This window comes from Neltuma alba, unplaced genomic scaffold, assembly GCF_004799145.2.
Source record: "Neltuma alba isolate B1F8T4 unplaced genomic scaffold, ASM479914v2 tig00007847_pilon, whole genome shotgun sequence".
In the NCBI taxonomy this organism is placed as follows: Eukaryota; Viridiplantae; Streptophyta; class Magnoliopsida; order Fabales; family Fabaceae; genus Neltuma; species Neltuma alba.
In genome coordinates this window covers 9,812-27,499 of record NW_021634881.1, presented here as the reverse complement: position 1 = coordinate 27,499, position 17,688 = coordinate 9,812, and the positions used below count along the sequence as shown (strand labels likewise).

Here is a 17,688-nt window from a genome sequence, read left to right as displayed (position 1 = left end):
GGTTAAGAGAGAAGGCCCATCCATTAGTCACTAAAAATAGTGTGAATTAAGACTTTAGTATTTGATGATTGCCAACTAACTTACGTTGCTTGGTTGTTATGGCTAATTTGGAAAGAGAGGAATGCTGTCATATTGAAGGTCGAGCGCAAAATCCCATAAAAGTAACATCTGACGCTGCCGGAGCAGTGAGGGAATTTTGGGGCTGAGGAGAGAGTGGAAAAAGTTGGTGGGCTTGCTAAGTGGATGTGCCCAGCGGAAGGGAGATTGAAAGTCCACTGTGATGGGTCTTATGATGGTAAAACTGATGCTGTTGCTATTGGAATTGTGAATAGGGATAAGGAAGGTGCGTTTCAACGGGGATTCGGCAGCAAAATTAAGGCACAGTTAGGTTGTTGCTGCTGAAATTCTGGCGTTGCTGAAGGCTGTTATATTAGCAAAAGATTTGGAATTGACCAATATGACCTTCGAAGTGGATTATGCTGAGTTTTGTTGGTGCTGCAAAAAGAATTCTGTTGATGATGTGGATTTGAAGGGTAAGTGGGAGATGCAGACTGTCTTGGTGGCTTTAGCAGAGTTTGATGGAGCGGATATTACCCTTAAATCTAGAGAGGGGCGTACTGAGACAACAAATTGGATTGCTGTTGAGTGTAGAAAAGGGGTGTGCCCTATAAGGTAGGTTGAGAAGCCAGCACCTGCTTTGCTTTCTATTCTGGTTGATGATGCTAGAGCCAGTGAGAGGTTTAGAGGGAGAGATGGTTCTGATTTAGTTTTTAATGGAAATGGTATTGACTACTAAAGCTTTTTCTTTTTCTCTTCATTTTATTTACGATTCTTTTTTTTGTTTTGTCTTTGTTTATATGTGAAAGATCTGATTGTTAGGTTGTATGAATATGTTTTTCAATTTTTTTTTTACTTCGGTTATTGGTGGTTTTTGAATTAATAAAGTTGACTTAATTGTTAAAAGAAAAAAAATTAAGATTTAATTTGAATATGTGAAAACTAGTATTGAACAAGTTTTTCATCAATAATCAATAACTTACATTATAAAATGAAAGTTTTTCTATGAATAATAAGAAGTCTTGGATTATTTTACTGATAATCTCATGTCATTAGTGTTTACTTTTCTTAAAACATAACATGATGCAAATGGGAAGGGGTAAAATGAATGAGACCTTGATATGGTAGTACTGGATCCACAACATTGTTGGTGAAATCTTGGAAACAATCACAGCCATTAACCAAAGCTCGGTCGACTTGGATCATTGGCGCGGCAATCTACCAAACTGAGTTTTAAAATGATGGTCTATTATGATCATCTCGTTTTGTTAGCCTTCTTTGCTTGAGGAGGACTACTGAAGAAGGAAGCTTTCCAGGAGGGGCGCCTCCATTTTTTCACTCCTGCTGCAAGAAATCATCAACTCAAAAGGCCACAATCTTCATTATTAATCAGTATCTAATTCTCATTCTTTTTCTTTCCCCGCCCAAAGGGTGATTTCCCATAAAAAAAAGCTTTTCCACTCAAACAACTAGGAAGCTTCCCGCAATCAAAGAATCTCCACCTGCTTAACCATAAAACTAGATGACCACAAAGTTAATTTTCATGCACCAAAAAGGTATCCTCGTTCTCACTATTGCTTCTGATAGCCCCCTCCCTCTTCTCTCCCACTCTTGATCCGCAGAAGACACGCAATATATTGAATATATATTTTATACAATACTCTGTCATATTCAAACATGTACAGACGTATATATGATTAGTTTTGTTTTCCAAATATTCTAAAATATATGCGCCCACAATGTATGTAGTGTATTACATGTAGCAGTTAGCTCGTTCAAGGCTAATGGCAAGTACGGTTAGCAAGCAAGGTAAGGAATGTGAGTCTCCAATGATCATAGCTTGCTTCTCCTTCAAATAAACAAAACCCCCCTCCCCCAATCATCTGCTCCAAACTACACATCACTGTTCTCATTTTTAAAATGTCGGTTTATATAAAACCCCCCATCACAATTCCCCAGAATTCTTCAACAGAAAAACCAGACATGAACAGTATAGCTTGACCCCCCTGGTTGTGCCTTGAAAATATGATGATTCCCATTAGCTGCTGCGTCATTCTCTCAGTATGGCTCCTCAGCCTCCCTTTCTCTCGCCTACACCATCAGAGCTGCCTTCAACCCTGAACATGTGGTTATGGATGTTCAAAGGTGAGAGCGAGGGCCGCGCATCCCGTGGCTTTCACTGCTTGTTTAATTGTTAATATTTGCATTATTCTTTCATGTTTTCTCATTTGCATATTGCTTCCTGCAGACTCTCCCACCCAATCCATTTTCTTTCTTCCCTAATTGATTTCCATTTCATGCCCATGCTTCCCGGTTAGGAAACGGAAAACTTTTCTTGTGTTCGTCAATCTTCATTTTCATTTCATTCTTAAAATCTCATATCTTTCTTCACTATGCACATGTCCATTAGGTTTCTGTTAGATTAGAGCAACTTTGATTGCTATAAAAAAAAAAAAAAAAGAGACAAAAAACTCATAAAATATTGATCACTGATAAAAGGGATGGCAGAAACGAAAAGTCGATTGGCGAGTGGCTCGCTTATGATTTTGTTATCTGTTTTCATAAGGGCCAGAGGCCAGACACATCAAACCTATACATGGCATTTCTTTTCGTATTAAAATCTCTGACTCTGAAACCTTTTATGTTAAAGAAGAAAATAAAAGCACATTAAGAAAAACTAAGAAAATAAAATCCAAAATCCGACAAGGACATGGTTCAAAACTTACACCTTCATGCACACAATAAAATCCATGCACTGGATTGCCGTTTCATATGGGACGTTTCATTATTCAGCATTTTGCATGAAAATAGCATAACCCGAACAGAATTACCTTCTCTGCCTCCACGTTGATTTTCCCGACATCCAAACAAAAGCAGAGCAGCTGTGTTTTGCCGTCATCTTAGCCTCCCCTTCTTTTTCCCCTCACTTGCAGGAGAATCAACGCGTCTCTCTCCAGAAGACAGCTCCTCTCCGTTGACAAATCCGACCAAACTCCAGGCTGCCTCACCGGCAACCCCATCGACGACTGCTGGCGGTGCGACCCCAACTGGGCCACCGACCGCCAGAAGCTGGCCGACTGTGGTATTGGGTTCGGCACCGATGCTGCCGGCGGCAAGGGCGGCCAGTTCTACATCGTCACTGACCCTTCCGACAACGACCCGGTGAACCCAGCTCCGGGAACTCTTCGGCACGCCGTAATCCAAGATGTGCCCCTCTGGATCGTCTTCGCTGGCAACATGATGATCACCCTGAAGCACGAGCTCATGTTCAACAGCTTCAAGACCATCGACGGACGTGGAGCCAGCGTCCACATCACCGGCGACGGCTGCATCACCCTGCAGTACGTCTCCAACATCATCATTCACAACGTGCACATCCACCACTGCAGGCCGTCGAGCAAGACAATGATACGGGCTAGTCCAACAAAGGTAGGATTGAGAGGGGGATCGGACGGCGACGGGGTGTCCATCTATGGGTCACAGAAGATTTGGATAGACCATTGCAGGCTGGCGTACTGCACGGACGGCCTAATAGACGCGATAATGGGGTCGACGGGGATAACGATATCGAACAACCATTTCTCGCATCACGACGAGGTGATGCTGCTGGGGCACGATGATAGGTATGAAGGGGATAGGATGATGCAGGTGACAGTAGCATTCAATCATTTCGGGGAGAAGCTGGTGCAGCGGATGCCACGGTGCAGACACGGGTACGTGCACGTGGTGAACAACGATTACACGCAGTGGGAGATGTACGCGATCGGCGGCAGTGCGGCGCCCACCATAAACAGCCAGGGCAACCGCTACACTGCTCCCGCCAATGCTAATGCTAAAGAGGTCACGAAGCGGGTGGACACAGACGAGAGAGAGTGGGCGACTTGGAATTGGAAGACGGAGGGGGACTTAATGGTGAACGGAGCATACTTCGTGGGATCGGGAGATTGGGTGAGCACCCAATACGCCCAGGACTCGTCTCTGCCACCGCAATCCGCCCTTCACATCGACCTCCTCACCCTCAACGCCGGCGTCTTCAATGATCCCAGCGAAGGCGGGGATATATATCCGGCGTTCACGGAGAACGACGGCAGTGGCATTTCTGGAGACGGGATCATGCCCAGGCATGGCAGCACCAACAATGCTTCACTCCTGTCTCCATTATTTGCATTTCTCCTTTTCTGCACTATTGCATCTACTGTTATATTAATATTGATGAGTCTGTATTAAGGTTACCCAATTCAAGTTGCCACTAATGCGGTGTTGCACGCACCAATACACACACACATATATATTTTTGTGTATATGTAATAGAACTATTTATGGATCTAAAATATAAAACTTGTAAAGCAAAGGAAATCAAATGTCAAATTTAATTATTATTTTTGGAAAAGAAAAGGCCCTGTTTCAGGTGAGGCGGCAAGGATAGAAGGGAGCATTTGTTAATTGGTGCCTACAAACGGAAACATGGTAGGTTGGTTTGAAACGAGAGCAATGACTTTATCTCACAAGTAATTGGTAATAGTGGGCGTATATGATATATGGGCAAAACAAACGCGTAATATTGAATGGCGGGGAAGCCCGTGACGGCGAGGAGTCTATGACTCTCCGGGAACGGCAGAAAGATCACCATCCACTTTGAGCACATCATAAGTACATAAATATATGGGATTACCCCCACCATGTTTGTGCTTATTCTTCCCAATTCCGACTACAAGCATCGTCCCTTGTATATTGAGGCCCTCACTCGTCACATATACGGTTTCCCACATGCCTTCATTTTGGAACTGCTTATGCCGCTTCCCCAGGTTCTCCTTTTCTCAAGTCGCGCCCACCTCCTCTCTCTTCCTCTCCCCCCACATTAAACTAATAAGGCCGGTCTATATTGGGATATTCCCCAAGCGTTGGAAGAAGACATGATTGGGTTCGCACGCAGAGGGGTGCTTTCGAGGAATCTGGTGGATATGCAATTGGAAAATTGGCACCAGGCCGATGTTCAGCTTGGCAGAAACTGAATCGTCACAGAGACATGCTTGCTCACGACGCTGCTGCCCGCCTCTACAACTACAAGACCCGCTATCAGGATCCCATAAATAATTCTTCTATATAGAATTGCATGCGCTTCATAACTGGGAAGAAGAAATGCTAGTTGATCGAGCTAATTTCATGAAGGTGTCATTGATTCAACACTCTTGCAGGCTCATCTCACACCATTGGAAAAAGCCGGTCAAGAGACCTACCCAACGATCCCCCAACTTCGCGTTTGGATGGTAATTAAGTGAATTCTTTCTTTAGACAGGAGATAAAATTCTTGTCTATTATTTCCAACGTAGCGTTGATTAAAGGTCTATAGAACCTTTGACAGAAGGACACTACCCAAAGTCCATGAGAACTCTGGCGGGAAAAAGATTGCCCATATTCAACGCAGGGGGTACGATCAGGCTTAAAGGCGCCATTGACTTCCTCGGTTTAAACTACTTCGGCTTTAAATATAAGAACCCTTAAATTACATTTTAAAAAGAGTCTTATATCTAGGACCAGAAGAATATTATACCATATGCCTCTCTTGAAGAAAGCAAATTCCTCTTACTTCATTAAACTGAGGCTTATGCCTATCAAAATAACACATTTTATTTGATTTTGACAGGTCGACGCGATGGGATTCCATTGTCCAAGGGTATGAGGATATGAATACGTCTGATCGCCTGGTTCCTTTGCTTTTAAAAGCACGCCTTGACATATAACTAAGAAAAAGCTAGGAATCTATTTGCAGGCAGTTTCAGATGGTTCTACATCGATCCGAGAAGAATTAGAGATCTTCTCTGCTCTGCACCAGAACCAAACACAAGGATCCACCAGTTTACATAACTGAAAATGGCATGCAAAATATCCATGCTTTCATAATTTTAATTTAAATTGCAGTGTGGCCGCACTCTTGATTATAGGTGCAGATGTGGAAAGTGATGCTACCCTCTCACTTGAAGAAGCCCTTGTTGACGCTTATAGAATTGATTACCACCACCATCATCATCTGTTTTCTCTCCACAAAGCCATAAGTATGGATCTATTTTTCTGATACTCGAAAGACGGATGCATGGGGGTGCGTGTGTGTAATCTAATTACCACCTCTGGTCCTCTGGTTGACAAATTTGAATACATAAAAAAATTAGTTAAGTTAGTTACTAGTAATAAATAGGTGTTGTTTTTCCTAAAATATCCTTACTAATCAAGTATATTGGCCGGAGCTACCACTATTATAAAAATTATATTGAAATAAAATAGATAAATATAAGAAACAAAGTAGATTAAGATCTTATATTTATGATCAAAATAAAAATCAAACAAAGTTTTAGGTCCTTTTTGGCACGAAGCATTAAAAATAAAAAGTAGGGATTAAGATTAGAATTGAGAAAATATATTTAAATAGTGTTTAACATAAGAGATTGCTTATTACATGAGATTTGTTTGATCTCATGTAACAGATAATTATTCATATTAAATACTTTTTAATGATTTTTCTCAATTACAATCTCAGTCTCTATCTCTCATTTTTAATATTTCGTACCAAACGGGATTTTATATTAAGAACGGAAGTGGTATGGTTATAAGCATGCCTGCTGATACTGGCTTTAAAAGGAAACATGTGGGCGTTTCATGATCAATTGCTGTTTTGACAAATTCGAAAGTCCGGGAAGGGGTGAAGGTGTGGAATCGTGAAAGGGGCTTTGCATGGTCATTATTTGACAATTTTGAGTAAAACAGTAGTTACACCGTAGCTTGATCTAAGGCCCTGAACGGATAAGCTCCTAAAATCTTGCTTACTTTTCCAGGTTTTTTCTCCCCGCCCTTACTTCTCCACGTTACTGTTTACATTTATTTGGCAACTCTTATTTAAAAAAAAAAAGAACTTAGCTATTTCCAAGAAGAATGCGATTGAGGCATAGTTCAACCTGCATAGGGGATAATGCACGTTTTAATCTTTTATATAATACTTCAAATATATTTTAAATAATTGATCCAAGCCTTGCTGATTAATTACCTGAACAATTCTGACACGGCCTTTGTGATCTGACCTATATTAAATAAAAGAGATTTAAAAAATTACTTAATTATAATGCATATTACATGATCTTTCTAAATCATTTTGTAAGCTAAATAAATTAGTTTTTAAAAAAATAAATATAAATATTTTAAATAATTTTTAAATTTTCTTAATCTTTCTAAATTACTCAATTGGATAACATATATTAGGCACTATATGAAGTAATTTATCAATTTTATGAATTTGTTTTTCAGACGGTACTACTACCGCTCTGGAAAAGAACAAAATAAAATGGGAAAGAGAAAAGTAAATTCAAATAAGGGCGTTATGACTTATGAGAGAGCGGAAGCCGTGAAGGCGTGAACGCAAACAGTCTCCGTCCAGACAACGTGTGGTTGGCGTGGCAGCCCCACGTGGCTCATTCTCACTGATGCTTTTACCTTCTCTTCCTCCCCATCCAATCCCTCCGTAGATTCCTTCGAATCTTCTTCTCTCGAATCTCCATTCATCTTCTTCCTTCTTTACTTGTATCTCCGCTTCACATCCATCACACAACATGCCCCGCTCCTTCTAGCCTCCCTCGCCTGGCAGAATGAGAGCTTTGAATTCGCATTTCGTCATCATCGATCTTCACTCTTCCTGGCGCTCCGCCCACCATATCCCCTCTTCAACTCTCGCCTACCTCAAATCCTCCACCGTCATTTCCACCATCTCCTCGTCCTTTCGTCGAACGCGTCATTCCCACAGAGCGATCCGCTCCAATTCATCTTCTGCCTCGATCCCGTCCCCGGAAATTCGAAGACCCTCTGACCGATTCTCTTCTGCTAATGGCTTCTCCTCCTCAAGTTCTCAGAACCTGCCTTCCACTTCGCGCACCGGGGCTGCTTCAGAATTAGAGCTGTTTCTCGATTTATTGCCTTTGAAAATGAGGAGGGAATTGTATCGCCACGACGAACTTGGCGGGCTTATTGAAGTTGTGATGGATTTGGGTAGGAAGCCTATTGCTCGGTTCCCATCTGGTGACTGGGAAATCTCGCAACACCCCATAAGGCACGATGATTTACGGCACGCGATTTCCAAGGTAAGTTAACGCATATGGCTTCTATGATTGACCATCTTGTTGGAAATTGCGAGTCTAATACCCAACGGGATTAGCTCATTAACACGATGGGAGTTGATTCCTCTGGAGAGTGTCAACGCGTGGTTAGTACAACCTCAGATAGATAAGGAAAGATTGATAACTTCTGTTCTATTAGACAAACTTTAGTAGTCAAACTTCACCCTTGGTCTCGTTATTTCGGCTGCTAACTGATTACTACTTTAGCTGGAGATCCTTTGTGTGATTGTATCAATCTTTATCGAGTTGAACTGTGTCTGGAAGCTGAGATCTACTACTTTTTCAGAGAATTTTTGTTATCGTGTTAGGTTGGTGAGTTTTCTGATGACAACAGATCGGGTATTGATAGCTCTTTACATCGTATAAGTGCAATTCGTAATCGTAAATTGCAAGTTATTGGCCTCACGTGCCGGGTGGGTCGAGCTGTAACTGGTAGTGCTGAGATTATACGTGATTTAGTGGAGGACGGAGGCTCCATCTTGGTAATAGGACCTCCTGGAGTGGGTAAAACAACCTTAATCAGGTAAAACCTGTCAGTGAATAAATTTGTGTGGTTCCCCTTTAGCATATGCTATATTTACCATGTAAAGCTTATTCATCAACGCAGTTTTGCGAATGTCAAAATATGTTAAAAGATTTTGGAAAGATTAGTGCTTTTTAGGCACCTTTGGCCATTAAATTAGTAGTTGCGTTTTTGATTGACCGGTATATATGCCTAATGTGGCTTCGTTTGTCTAGAGAGATTGCTAGGATGCTAGCAGATGAATTTATGAAGCGTGTTGTCATAGTAGATACCTCCAATGAGATTGGAGGTGATGGTGATGTCCCTCATGCAGGCATTGGTCGTGCAAGGAGAATGCAAGTTCCCAATGTAAATATGCAGCATAATGTGAGTACTCATCTCAATCTCTTGTATTCTGAGACTTCTGATGTTTTTCTGCCTTTTGCAGTGTTGCTTATGTTGTTTCTTTATGCAGATTATGATTGAAGCAGTAGAAAACCATATGCCCGAAACCATCATAATAGATGAAATTGGGACTGAGCTTGAGGCATTAGCAGCAAGCACCATTGCTCAAAGAGGAGTTCAATTGGTTGGAACAGCACATGGGATGACCATAGAAAACATAACAAAAAATCCTTCTCTACAGATTCTTGTTGGTGGCATAGAGGTCTAAAACTGTTCTAGGATTTATCTCAGTTTCTTTATTTATATTGGTTATCATACGCTATTGATTTTCTTTTTTAGTTAATCCATTTTCAAAGAGAATCAATCTTGAATTTTGAAAGAATATTTTAAAGGGACATGTGAGTTTACCAAGCTAGTAATATTTAATGGACGTTCTCTTCAATAGAGTGTGACCCTTGGGGATGAGGAAGCAAGGAAAAGAAAAGTACAGAAGACAATTCTTGAAAGGAAAGGACCTCCTACATTTACTTGTGCTGTAGAGATGATATCCAAAACTGAATGTCGTGTTCACCATAGATTAGATGCAACAGTGGATGCCATTTTGGCAGGTTCTCTCGGCTTCCTTAACAAAATATCAATTTCATTTAACTGATATTTACTTCTGCATGTTTGTAAAATTGAAGTTTAAACGGAAAAATTATGTATTGCAGGAAAGTCTCCATTGTATGAACTTCGTCAATGGGATGACTTTGCCAATGATTCAGTGAAGTATACTCCACTGCTTGAAAAAGACGGTGAAGAAAGACCTTATGCAACTGATGATAGTATCATGAATGCTGGCATTGACTCCAGTGAGCAAGAAAGAGATCACCTTTCGACTTGGTCCAAGAAATGGAGCTCTAGTAGATCTGGAATCAAGAGGAGTGCTCCTCTTCAAGTGTATACTTACAAGGTAAATTGTTTTAAAGTTTGTGCTTGCTTTATAAAGTAATATGGAATCGGACATTTTATCAAGGATTTTAATCCTTGGCTTAATTGACAAGTGCCATGATTATAAAACCTGAAATAATTATATGGCTGGAGACTTGTCGTAATATGTCTTTTTTGGACAATGCTTATTCTTTTGACGAGATTAGATCCTTGAAGCTGATCTACTTCAAGTAGCTAAGGTGATGGGACTTGAGGATGTAATAGATGTAACTGGTGATATTGGAGCTGCTGATGCAATTCTAGCATTGAGTTCTGAGTTACGACAGAATCCGTGGATCCGTGGAGTTGCGAAATTCCACCAGTTGCCTGTATTTGTCATTAAGGTGACCTCTGACTGCCTCTTTATTTCTGAATCAGCGTATGTTCCTGTATTTTGGCATTTGATTCCTTTTTAATTTCAATTTTTTCAGTCAAATACCATGGCACAAATGGTCAAGGCAGTGCGTATGCTCCTTGGGCTAGAATCATTTGGCCCTACGTCAAAGAAGCCATTTAGCGACTCCTTAAATATTGAAATTCAGGATGATGAACCAAAACGAAAACCATCTTTGGAAGAAATTGATGCCTTGGAGGTACAAGCCCTGCTTCTTAGTATATGACTGCACCTCTTGATATTCCACAATCTGCATGCAATTCTGGGTCATGCTCTGTGCTGTGCAATCTAGCACCATGAAAAGTGACTGTTATGAAAAGTGACTGTTTTGTTAATGCATCGTCTCAATTTCAGTGTTCATTGCAAGATGGTTTTAAAGGGGGTTATTCTTCAGAATGGGCATGTGCTCAAGCTTGTGAGCCAGTCTGTGTCAGAGCCAGTCTCAAATTGTAATGCAAACCTAATTAGTGTCAATTATCACTACTTAGGTTTGCATGATGTTATGTATGTCACAATTTTGTTGAATAACTTCATAGCTAAGGTTAAACGCGGCATCAACCTTTTCCCCCATATTATAAAGCAGTCGTTTGCTTTTTCAGTAAATTGTTGCTCGGGTTATATTATATGCAATCTCTCTAGTTCGATTAATGATGTTATATTCTAATTTGTTTTGTTGACAGGAGGTCCGCCTTGCGATAGAATACATTGTGATTCCCGGCGGAGAGCCGGTGGAGCTTCTTCCTCGACGTTCTGAAATAATTGCCCGGCAGCTTGAACTTGTAGAAAGCTATCAGTTGTCGGCTGAAAAGTCAGGTAGTGAACAGAACCCCAGGTTGCAGATTCTGCCCTTGAAGCTGAGCGGGAATGCAAAAAGAAGCCCTCTAAATCGGGTTTCTGGGGGTGGCAATCGCACCAGTGTCACCAGACTTCCTCTTTTGCCTGAATAACAAGAACTCAATTATTCTTCCAATCCTAACACGGCTACCAGTCCTATGGTGTACATGTAACATTACTTGTACAGTCATGTAATACAATTCATCATGGCAATTTCTTTGTAACTGAAAATAGGCAATGTCCATCAACAAGTTGTTGGTTAAGATAGTAAGTGATTTCATTTGCAAGAAAGCACAAGTTCGAATTTGGGGAAGTGACCTTAACCCTCCCGGTTAGATAGAAATTACTCTAAACTCTCAAGGCTAAAGTGATTAGAAGAAATTCTGAGTTATATATACACACACATATAAAGGCAATCCTCACTGAATATTTTGCGCAATTTAATGTAGGACTTTATTAAATTGGTCCAGTTTGATGGGGTAGCCAAGTCGAGCCCATCACTGCGTCATTTCATTAGTTAAATAGTTTTAATTACTTAATTAATTTTTTTTGGAAATAAAATATCATTTTTTTTTTTGGAGCTGAAAACAAAATATCAAATTAAGAACTATTGTATTTTTTTTCACACCATTCCTTGACTCCGAAGCTTGATGCACTCTGACAGAATTAAAAATATTCTCTTTTCATTGCCATCAGTTGTGAACAATTAAAATATGTATCTGATTTCGATCAATCCGCAAAGGCTTAGAAAATCTAACACGCGGTGAATGAGCTAATAGAAAATTAGTTCAAAATGCAAGTAACCTCTCGTGCTTCTTCTAGGACCTTGTAGAGGATTTTGTTTTTGTTTGTTGCCAAAAAGTCTATTTCACTCAAGTAACTTTCGGAATACAATTAAGTCCAGAAAATAAGGGGGCACGGCAAAGCTAAAATGAACGAGTATCTAAGAGATAATTATTCCGATCCTGTAGCAAAGTGAAAATGATCTCTTCATTATAGCCTCATCTATCGCATTAATTATTTTTCTCCCAAAGTATTACTATTTAATGCATCATTTTTAAATTTAAATTAATGATATATTCAATAGTCCAAAAAATAAGAAAGGTTTCTCAAGAAAATATCATAAATTGTTGACATGTTAATAACAAAAAACTAATTTATTTTTGTTATATTTAGAGATCTATATTTAGAAGCGAAGAGAGTATACTGTTTAAATTTTCAGGTCAAAAGTCAATCGTTTTAACTTTTCCAAAAAAATCGTGCCTCAATTTTATTCCCAATTAATAGGCTTCAAGTTAAAAATAAAAATCTTTCACATTTTATATTTATAATATTCAAATATTTTAAATCCAAAGTATAGAAACAGCAGGATAGGCGATAAGTTGTATTTTTTTTTCTTTTTTTTTTTTTGGGTAAAGCGAGATAAGTTGTATTTTCCTTTCATGATAATTGATAAACGTGCAGCAAATCACACACTTCATTATTTTATTAAAAAAGCCTCGTTTTTTCCCTCTGAAATAAGAAATCTTCGCAAATTTTTTTTTTCCAACACAAAATATGTTAAAATTTGTTTAAGTTTACAGTTTACTCGAATATTTTAAATTTCTTGCAACAAGCTCGCCTCCCATGTACCGCAGTGACCACTCGAAAAAAACCCCCGATAATGGGCGCAAATCAGCCCCCAAAAAATAAAAAATAATGAAAAGGGACAATTAATCTGGAGGTTTTCCACTCAGTTTTGAATTAGGTCCTTGAGTTTTTTTTTCCTTTTTATTAGATCCTTTAACTTTTTAATGTTATATTTATTAGTCCTTCTGTTAAATAAAATAAACACCATTAGAAATATGTAATTAACGCTTAAAACATTTTTCTCCTTTTCTCTTTTTTGGCCATAACCCAGACCATGCTCTCATTTCTCAACACATTTCTCTTCTTCGTCATTCTCCTGACTTCATCATTCCTTCCCACCTCTCCATAACACCTTCCCTAAGGCGCCATAAGAATAAAGTACTGTATATAAAAGAATGAAGCCATTTGTCTCTGCTCATTCATGGACTATTCCTTGTGAGTCGGTATGTGTGTTATAGGTGACTTCTTTTCTTTTTACCAGGTTGTAGATGATTGTGTTGATTTGCTTTTTGTCTTTTTCATGTTTTTGCAGTAGCAGATGGATGCATGTCTAATCTTTAATGTGATTGTTTCAATTTCAACTTTGCTTTGAATAGAAAGCTATTGTACGCTGAATTTGATGCTCTTGGTTTAACAGAATATATTGTTAGTTACAGAAAGACTTAGCAAATATCAACATTTGCAAAACCCAGCTCTCACAAAAGCTTCCCAACCCACATTCCTCTGCTGCCATAACCAAAACCAGATATGCTGGCAATTTAGTCTTTTGATATCACCACTGATACGGTATTAAATTATTTGTTTTCATTCTATGCTTTGTAGTTTACCAATATATTTGCATTTATGAAAAGTAATTTATTGATAAAATTTTATTTGTTTTAGGTGGTGGAATCCTTGATGACAATGGAAGAAAGGGAGTCCACCAACAAGCAGTACCGCCTAGATATCCTAACACTGTGGCTTTGGCGGTTCAGCTTCTTAGATAACATTGTCCCTGTTGATGACAATGACGGGAAGGAATGGTGAGGTAGGGAGAATGATGGGAAAGAAAAAGATACTAACGGGAGCATGATTTGGGAGAGCAAAAGAGAAGAATGTTTCAAGCATCAACTGCAGAACCGCGTTCATTTTATTTAACAAAAAAACTGATAAATATAACATCAAAAAGTTAAAAGACCCAATAAAAAGAAGAAAAAAAACTTAAGGACCTAATTTAAAATTAGGTGAAATTATAAGGACTTCTAGATTAATTTTTCTTAATGAAAAAAATATGCAAAGGTGGCGAACAAAAGCCGCTGCCTCAATTACCAGGCCCTCGTCTGCCAGGCCTCTCTGTCCTTTTAACAATGTCCCTGTTTTTGTCTGTGTCAATGTTGAATAATTGAAACTTTTTTTCAAAAAAAAGGGGTCAAATGAAGAACACAAACAAATATTTCAACACACAAACTAAGTTTCTCCCCCCTTTTTATTCGATGGATTTGGGAGGTTTCTTAATTGATAGCCAAAGTACCTGTTTCTTGAAAGGGGGATGGTAGACTTCATGAAAAAGAAGCTTCGGGTCAAGTAAGAGGGGAAGACGTGATCACGATACTGCATTGTCTTTCCTTTTCCTCCTCCTTTTTTTTCTTTAGGGTCAACACTCTGTCTGATTTACCAAGTAAAGTATCACTGAAAAACAAAGTAGCGATATTTTTCTCGTAAGCTTCTTATAATTCTTCACAAGGTCTCCTTTTCAACTTGCTTTACGGATTGATCAAAGAAACTCCAACTTATTAAATTATTCGCTCCCACATAACCCCAAAACAAAAAAAAATTATTCGCTGCTTAGCTATGGCCACCTAAGCAAAATGCCTGACGTATTTGACCCTATGAGGGAATGATTCAAAACATGTCCAATCTGAGGGCCTCATTGAAAACGCGGGTTCTGTATGAGCTTTTTCCTCATTCTCCTTCTAAAAGGACGGATAGAGATTCTAATTTTTCCCTTATTTGATCATTACTGTTGTTGCTCAACATAAAAATGTAAAATCTACACGGAGGCATAATGCATATAACTCTTGATAACCTTCTTTCGAGCTTCCTGTAATTTTTTTTATTTTCAATTTTCAATTTTCCTTGACATTCATTAGGCTTTAAATAACCTTTTTATACTTCAGTCATTTTCTGTACATTTCAATAAGATTTCAATGCTAGAAAAATAATACAGTTCTCTACATATTTTTAAATTATTATTTCTCTAGCACCTCGTACAGGAAAAAGAATCTATTCATGAAGTATCAAAGAGATCATATCTCAGCAACCAGAAAACTCTCAATACAAGAACTAATTGAGAAACCATTTTTTTTTGTTACGTAAAATTTAATGGAACACGGAGCCAAGCTACACTTATTTCCATGTAAGAAAAGTCAAGATCTTTGCACATCTTTCAGTTGTTCCATCTGTTTAAAAACCGTCAGCCGCTGTTCGAGTTATGCCAGGAATGACACCTAAAGACTGGTCAATGACCAGATCTCACTACGGATGTGTTTGGATTAACGGTGGAGAAGTAACTTTTTTTTCAATCTGACTTTTACAGAAGTCAGATTGGATAAAAGTCAGATAGGGTAATGTGATTTATGTTTGGATTGGATTTTAAAAAAAGTCAGTTTGAGAAGCTGAAACTTGTTTGGATGATAAATGTAAAAGTAAGTTTAGATGTAAAATGACTTAAAAGGACATGAATTTTATTAATAGTATATATCTAATATTAGATATATATATAATGTGACTATTTTTTAAGAAGGAAAATAAAATTATTAAAAGTAAATAAATTTAATTTATTATTAGAAAAAAATTATATGTATAATGTGGCCATTTTAAAAAAAGTACTGAAAATAAAATTATTAAAAATAAGAAAATTTAATTTATTGTTATAAAGGAATTATATATATAATGTGACAATTTTTCCAACGGAGGAGTGTGTGTGTTGTGAACTTGTGATTTTGTTTTATTATGAGGTGAGAGAATATTCATGCAGGGTGAGGGTTAGGTGGGTAAAAATTTTTAACACAGCTATAAATTTTCCAACGGTTTCTTTCACCGCCCACAGCACCTCAAAACGCACCAAAAGTTTACTTTTCTGAGAAGCTCACAACAAAAGATATCTTTTTTACAAAAAAAAACATTAAGTAAATAATGAAAAAATCGCATGGTTCTTCATTTTTTTTTTTCAATTTTACGTTAGTATTTACTTTTGCGATAATTTATGTTCAGTATTTACTAAAAAAATATTATCCTTAATTTATTGTTTCACTTTACAACATGTGAATGTCAAAAAAGAAATAAACTGTTCATGTCCAGCATCATCATCTTCTCTTCTCTTTCTTTCTTTTTTTTCTCTCCTCTCGCAACCCCACCATCTCTCACCCCCAACCGCTCATCACTCCAAAAGCCAAAAAAAGTAGCTTCTGCTGCCAACAGCTCATTGACCCCATAAGCCCATCACAAAAAGAAGTCAATCCAAACAACTTTCACAATCCCAAAAGTAGCTTTTACTGATGGAGATGTACGTTTAGGCCATGAAACGCGATGCCAAACCACAACCTACATCTGCTAGCACGGCAGGAGCATTAATGTCATTAATACAAGAGAGTACAAAGAGAATATAATGAATAAAATTTACTATAAAGAGATAATAACTCGCATATATTTATTAGGGATAAAAGTGAAAAGTTAAAAATTTTAGCCAAAAGATTTATTTCTTGTATTTAAGGACATCAAGAAAGATTTCTTATAAAAAGGGATGGAGGGAATATCAACTTAATTGGAAGGTGAGGCAGCAATAATATCATCGATTAAACTGTAACAAGCTAGTAACTTAAAGCACAGAACAAACACACAAGGAAATTCCTAAGATTCCTTCCCCCCATGCGCACACACCACCTCCATGGACGCACAAGCTGATCAAAGTACTCACACAATAAGACATTTTAGCCATGGTACCTTATAGGATACTAAGTACTAGCAGATGTTTAGGATACCTTGTCCCAACCATAGTCGTTCCAAACAAGAGACAAGTTGCCGGTAATTTTGAAAGGACCATTTTCATAAAACAAAGCCAATTCACTGCTACAAACCAGGTCCCCGCGGTTAACCAAATCACAACAGGATCCTTCTTGCTGTTGCGAGATTCAAAGAAGAAGTAGAACATCCTGCCGCATTCAACATATATGAAATAATTTAAAAGAATAAGGACATCATCCAAAAAACATAAAATAACAATTACAAAGAACCTTTTTGGCGTTGATAGAGTCATATTCGGCTTATGTGAACATTGTAAAGTAAACGCTTAAAAAATTCAGGGTTTACAGCTAGGTGTTTTCAGACATAGGAATGAATCGGGGAATGTAAACCATAATAAACCAACAATTTTGTTCAAATAATTCAAAAGAAAGAGTTTAGCCCAGAAAAACTTGAGAGGAAATTCGACCTTGCTGCGTGAGAATGATCGATGTTGTAATAACCAGCATGATGACCGACCCAAATCTTCAAGCGAGACCCGAGATTCCAAATCCACCACATAGGGGAAACTGAACCGCTTCTCAACAATCTTCGGCTCAGCAGAAGAATTACCAGCGAGAATGATATTAATATCCCCGCGAGGGAACAAACTGAGCTCCCTAATGAGCTTCTTCTTCGCCTGAACGGATGGGAAATCATATACCCACCTGGCGAAGATCATCGTCGGTTGTCGAAGACAAAAA

General features: G+C 38.4%; 2 protein-coding genes across 2 annotated transcripts; both read left to right on the top strand.

Moving 5' to 3' along the window:
- Window positions 1–243: 243 nt before the first annotated feature.
- Window positions 244–4,284, top strand: LOC114753318 (probable pectate lyase 18). The gene is made up of 4 exons (XM_028941994.1): window positions 244–343; window positions 435–658; window positions 2,120–2,202; window positions 2,991–4,284. Exons 1-4 carry the CDS (start codon window positions 244–246, stop codon window positions 4,282–4,284), a joined length of 1,701 nt encoding a protein of 566 aa, XP_028797827.1.
- Window positions 4,285–7,566: 3,282 nt separating this feature from the next.
- LOC114753311 (uncharacterized protein ycf45) lies at window positions 7,567–11,588 on the top strand. Its single transcript, XM_028941987.1, has 9 exons — window positions 7,567–8,177; window positions 8,522–8,736; window positions 8,952–9,102; window positions 9,191–9,382; window positions 9,566–9,728; window positions 9,831–10,072; window positions 10,257–10,433; window positions 10,521–10,682; window positions 11,164–11,588. The coding sequence occupies exons 1-9, from the start codon at window positions 7,689–7,691 to the stop codon at window positions 11,428–11,430; spliced, it is 2,058 nt and encodes a 685-aa protein (XP_028797820.1). The 5' UTR covers window positions 7,567–7,688; the 3' UTR covers window positions 11,431–11,588.
- The last annotated feature ends 6,100 nt before the right edge of the window (window positions 11,589–17,688 follow it).

Coding starts and splice junctions, on each gene's coding strand:
- LOC114753311 (XM_028941987.1), top strand. CDS start 7,689: ATGAGAGCTTTGAATTCGCATTTCGTCATCATCGATCTTCACTCTTCC. Junction 9,103..9,190: donor ATGTAAATATGCAGCATAAT/GTGAGTACTCAT, acceptor TTCTTTATGCAG/ATTATGATTGAAGCAGTAGA. Junction 9,729..9,830: donor AGTGGATGCCATTTTGGCAG/GTTCTCTCGGCT, acceptor TATGTATTGCAG/GAAAGTCTCCATTGTATGAA.
- LOC114753318 (XM_028941994.1), top strand. CDS start 244: ATGTGCCCAGCGGAAGGGAGATTGAAAGTCCACTGTGATGGGTCTTAT. Junction 659..2,119: donor CTGTTGAGTGTAGAAAAGGG/GTGTGCCCTATA, acceptor TCATTCTCTCAG/TATGGCTCCTCAGCCTCCCT. Junction 2,203..2,990: donor GTGGTTATGGATGTTCAAAG/GTGAGAGCGAGG, acceptor CCTCACTTGCAG/GAGAATCAACGCGTCTCTCT.